This window comes from Octopus bimaculoides, chromosome 11, assembly GCF_001194135.2.
Source record: "Octopus bimaculoides isolate UCB-OBI-ISO-001 chromosome 11, ASM119413v2, whole genome shotgun sequence".
Lineage (NCBI taxonomy): Eukaryota > Metazoa > Mollusca > Cephalopoda > Octopoda > Octopodidae > Octopus > Octopus bimaculoides.
The window spans coordinates 34,764,589-34,769,767 of record NC_068991.1 but is presented as its reverse complement, the minus strand read 5'-3'; the positions used below and the strand labels follow the sequence as shown (position 1 = coordinate 34,769,767).

Here is a 5,179-nt window from a genome sequence, read left to right as displayed (position 1 = left end):
GAGATGGTGGTTCAAGCCTCAAATGACGTGCTTGAATCTAGGCCAGACCGCATTTTTATAGGGGAGGGAATGAGCACCAGAGTATCAGTCGAGGGGCATAGTTCCCAGATGTTTTAAATGTAGAGAAAAAGGGCACGTCCACTTGGACTGTGAAAAAATTAAAAAAACAACAGAAAAAGAGTGAAGTCCCTCCCCGAAAAGAAAGTAACAAGGAAGAGACAGAAAGCATCACAGGAAAAGCAGAAGAAAGGACTGAACGAAACATAGAAAACACACAACAGAAGGAAGCCGTGAAAGTGATGGATTTTACCACAGTGACTTCACATAAAAGGAAAAAAGCCCAAGCCCCAGACTCCCCTCCTGTGACAAAGAACATATCTACAGACAACGCTAGCACACAGAAAAATCTCCCCAATCCACCACAAGCCGAAACCCTCCACTAAGCCCATCCCTAAAAATGTACTAGGAGAAAAGATAGTGAAATTCAATAAAAAGAACGAAGTATTAGTGAGAGTGTTAACAAGTCATCACTCATTCTCAAACCTATTCAAGGCATGCCACCAAATATTAGGTTGACAAGAATAGAAGCTGATTTGTTTGAACAATTTAAAGGGAGATACCCTCAAGACATTCACGACATGAGCCAAGAGGTGGCCGGCAAAAGACTTGTGTATAGTCCAGCGGCTACACCTCAAAAAGAAAAGAGGGTGGGGGGTAGCGAATTCGTGCAAACCCCTCCCCAAACTTAAAATGTAAGTTTCTATTTATTTTTCCCCATGGAGATTAAGTTAGGGTGCATAAATGTTCGTGACTTGGGGTCAAGATGGAAGTAAACTCAGGTCACTAGAAATTGATATATGTGTGGTGACTGAGTCCAAGCTGAATGGGCTACAGGCATTCTTGCTTCTTCTGAATGGCTATGAGAAATTTATTTCTCCTAGTCGATGGGGAGGTGGGGGCATGGTGGTCTTGTTCAGAAAAAACTTGGGTGTACAGGTAAGTGCAGTTTTTCTGGATCCAGAAGATAGGCTGGTAGCTGTCTACGCTCCTAAAGGGTGAAGACAAGCCGGTTTTTTCGATTCTGGTGATGTCAAAAACTAAGGAGAAATCCTGGCCTAAAAAGGCTACTAGGAAGCTATAACCTAGTAGACTGATATTGACTGGATGGGCTGCTCATTCCACAGTGGACGTGGACGTGGACTAATAACGACGGTTCACACAGATCTTATTTAGATAGGATATTCGTAAGAGATAGATAGGAGTACGTTTAGTTGTCCACGCTTTTGTTGTGTCCCTTACACAGATCACAAATTTGTGACATGTGAGGTGTACCTAGTTAAGTGTCATAGACAAGGACCAGGGTACTGGAAGATAAACAAATCTATTTTGACTTGTAAAATCTTCCGTGCCTGGGTTAAGGAGTTAGTGCAGTGGGCAGTATGCGGCGCCATCATTAATAATAGATGGTGGTGCGCCCTCAAGCAAGCCATTCATTCTGAGTCTCTTAGATTTAGTAACCAGCTAAGTTTAGAGAAGACTAGAATAGAAGGGAATCTAATTAAGGAATTAGAGGAGGGCATGGAATCTGGCTCTTCATCCAGAGTGATGGCAGCAAGAGCGGTTTTGTTCTGTCATCTCAAAGCCAAACACGAAGGGTGTAGAGTCAGGGCTAAGTTACATGCAGTGGGTTGAGAAAGAATTAATGTTGCCGGATGGGCACGTCGTATGGAGAGTCGGAGAGGCAGAGAAGCCTCTATAAAGTCTTTGGTTGACGAGCAGGGACGTACGATCAAAGGACAGGAGGAGATGCAAAAGGCTTTTCACCAACATTTCGCCCAGTTGTTTGGGAAAGCAGGGATCTAGACCGTGAGAAGTTTCTAAAGGGCTTCCTCACCGGCGGGCCGCAACTCTCAGTGTGGGAGGCAGAATATTGTGAAGGGCCAATTACAGCTGCGGAGGTCAAGGAGGTGCTGGCTATATGTGCCGGGGACAAGTCGCCAGGACCGAATGGTCTGCCCTATGAATTTTATCATAGTATGCCGGACTTGTTTGGACACTTGCTGCCCTGTATCTACACAAACTGGCAGCAGAATGGGAGGATTCCAAGCTCTGTGAGTCGGGAAGTGGTGATGCTGATCAGAAAAGACCTGAGCAAGGGGGATCATATTAGTAATTTTAGGCCCATAACTCTACTCAATGTAGAGTTAAAGATTTTGACTAAGGTGTTAGCAAAGAAATTGTTGCGTGTCATGGAGAAACTTGTAGGGAGGGTGCAGACATGCGCCATCCCAGGCAGGTCAATCCAGGACAATCATCATCTCTTACACTACACCTTAAATAGGGTGGGTAAAGTATCCAGTAAAAGTGGGGCATTGGTCCATTTACACCAAAGTAAAACTTTCGATAGGGTAGACCACCAGTACTTGGCGGCAGTCCTTGAGGCGGCTGGGTGAGGCTTGGACTTCTGCGATTGGATCAAGGCTATTTATGGCGGCATCAAATCCACAGTCCAAATAAACGGTTACCTGTCGGAGCCATTTGAGATTAAGTGCTTGATTCATCAAGGGTGCCCCCTGTCTCCGCTTCTGTATGTACTGACTCTTGAGCCATTGCTGCGGAGGTTGGAGAGTTTGGGGACGTCCCCAATGAAATCGGATGTGGTATGCAAATGACATCACCATCACCGTGTCCAATATAGCTCAGCTACCTTGTGTAGAGGCAGTGGCAGGGGCAAAAGTTAACAAGGACAAGTCCATCGGTTTACGTCTGCTTAACTTAGTAGTTTGGCAAAAGAGATCAATAGAATAAGTAGTAGGCTTAAAAAGTTTGTCCTGGGATTGATTTGTTCAACTAAAACCCTTCAAGGCTGTGTCCTATCATATCCACAGTCAAATGACTGAAACAAGTAAAAGAATAAAAGAATGTGTATTTTATATAGATGTATTTTGTACATGTATATTATATTTATTTATTTGTATATATATTTATCATTGCAGGTATGACTGGAACTATACTTCATGTCAAGCCAATTTCTCAGAATAAATTTACAATTCATTTTGAAAGTGATCGTAAAAATTATGAAGTGAAGATACATATCAGGAACTCATCTAAAAAGCATGAATTAGTGACAAACAATGGGAATAAAAAAATTTATGTATTCTATGAAAAGATATCAGGAAATAAGATTATCCTTGGTACTTTTGGAGCAATTTCTTTTGTTAAAAATCATTCTATAAAGAAAATAAACAAGACAAAGTGCCAATATTTTGAAAACTACAGAAAAGAAATGAATATATAAAGAAAAAGTAATAAAGATTTAAATCTCCTATCTGTTTCTTAAATGCTCGCATTTCCAAATGAAAAGATATAAAAACAAAAAGTTAAGGTTGTAAAATCAAAATCTTTTACCAAAACATTAATATATTTTTTTATATTTTATAAAGATAACTGAAAATATGAAAATTTAGCAAAACAATCAAAAAATATTTTGAAACTGCTATTTTTGTTCCAACTGCTTATACCATGTATGAAGCTTAGAATATTTATGTACTAGTGGGACCAATGGAAATTTTATGGAACAAAAAAGGTTTAAGAGAAGCTATTTAAGAAAGAAAGAACAATATGCATTTTTATTTTTATTTTGCTAAGTTATTTCACTTCCAGTCACAATAATATGATTTTAAAATTTCCCTCCGCTTAGCACTTTATATTTCTCTCTTTCTCTCTACTTCCTCAACAAACTTTTTAACTATGGAATTCCCCTCTTCATGTCTTTAACATTTCTCTCTTTCTCTTCACGAGTGACAGCATAATGCATCGGCTGGCTATCTGCTCTCTCACTCGTTCTTACATTCCCTCTTCCTCTCTCTCACTCCACCTCCTCCTCTCTAACAAACTAAAGCATAAAGTGTTAATGAACAGGTAGAAGAATAATATTATACATTTAGTTCATTAAAAAAAGATGCTTTTCACTATCAACCACCACCACCACCACCACCATCATCACCATCACTATAGTTTTCAGTACCAAAGCTCACTTCACTTCAGTTCAGTTCAGCTGTTTGTTTATATCTACTTTTTCTTGCTGTTGCTGTGTCTCTACTCTGACAATACGATCGTTCTCTGCTCCTCTCTCTCAATATAACTGCCTGTCCTGCTCATCTATCTACATTTCTTTTTTCACCATCTTTTTCTCTCGCTCTTCACCTCTCCCTTCAACTAACCATGTGATTGTATTTGGCCTTAGTGTATTATTATACTCCTCTCTTCTTTCTTCTCTACTCGCATTCCTTCCCCCCTCTCTCTCTCACTTTTATTCCACCTCTCACTCATTCCATCTCCCTAACTAACTAAAGTATAACAGGCAAACGAACAAGCATATTATTATATAGATGTCTGGAATTTCAACCATTTTGCTGTTATTGCCCATCTGTATATGAAAAGTTTTTTTAAATTGCTGACTTTTACAAAACAATAACTGTGTTCTTTCAGTACTGATATGTTTATTGGATGCTATATTATGTACATTCATGTTATATTTCATTTAATTTTTATTATATTAATTCACTTTCATTATTGAACTTGTCCAGTTTAATTTTGTTCAGTTTTAAATAATTTGTTCAGTATATGTGGCAGAAAGTTTCTATGGTGACAAATGAACATGTACTCCTTCTTTGATCTAATATTTTTCTATAAGACATTATTATGTAATTAAGTAATTTATCTAATACTATATGTTGGTATTTTTTTCTTTTCTAACCTACAAGTTGACAAAAAATAAACCTATTTCACAAATTAGTTAATTTGTTATCTTTCAATTTTCTAACAAACTGACAAAAAATTTTCAACCTCACAAATTCACCTGCAAAGAAATATGTAACACCTGTGCTATCAATAATTACAAGAGATATTTTACTAAACTTTGTGTGTAATTACAACATATTGGCTTTTTATGCATGAGTAATTGATTTTTCCAGTTGGTATAATCAATGAAAAAGTGCATGATGAAAGATGCTTATTAATGAGAGTATGAGAATGTAAATAAAAATGCCAAAATAAGAAAATTATATTTATCAGTCCGCAAATATTATTCAGGTTTCGTTTATATACTACATGCCATAGTCAATGATTTATTCATTATTCTACATTATGTTATTTTCTATAATATATGCTCTGCCTA

The 5,179-nt window shown here is 37.9% G+C and overlaps 1 protein-coding gene across 3 annotated transcripts in view; it reads left to right on the top strand.

The window, feature by feature from the left end:
* Positions 1–4,797, top strand: part of LOC106872991 (galaxin) — a 91,985-nt gene extending 87,188 nt beyond the window's left edge. For all 3 annotated transcript variants that reach the window (XM_052971695.1, XM_052971696.1, XM_014920181.2), the window contains one exon: positions 2,997–4,797. In XM_052971695.1, coding sequence (XP_052827655.1) covers positions 2,997–3,298 — 302 coding nt within the window. In that variant the 3' untranslated portion in view covers positions 3,299–4,797. The remainder of the gene's footprint in view (positions 1–2,996) is intronic.
* Positions 4,798–5,179: the final 382 nt, after the last annotated feature.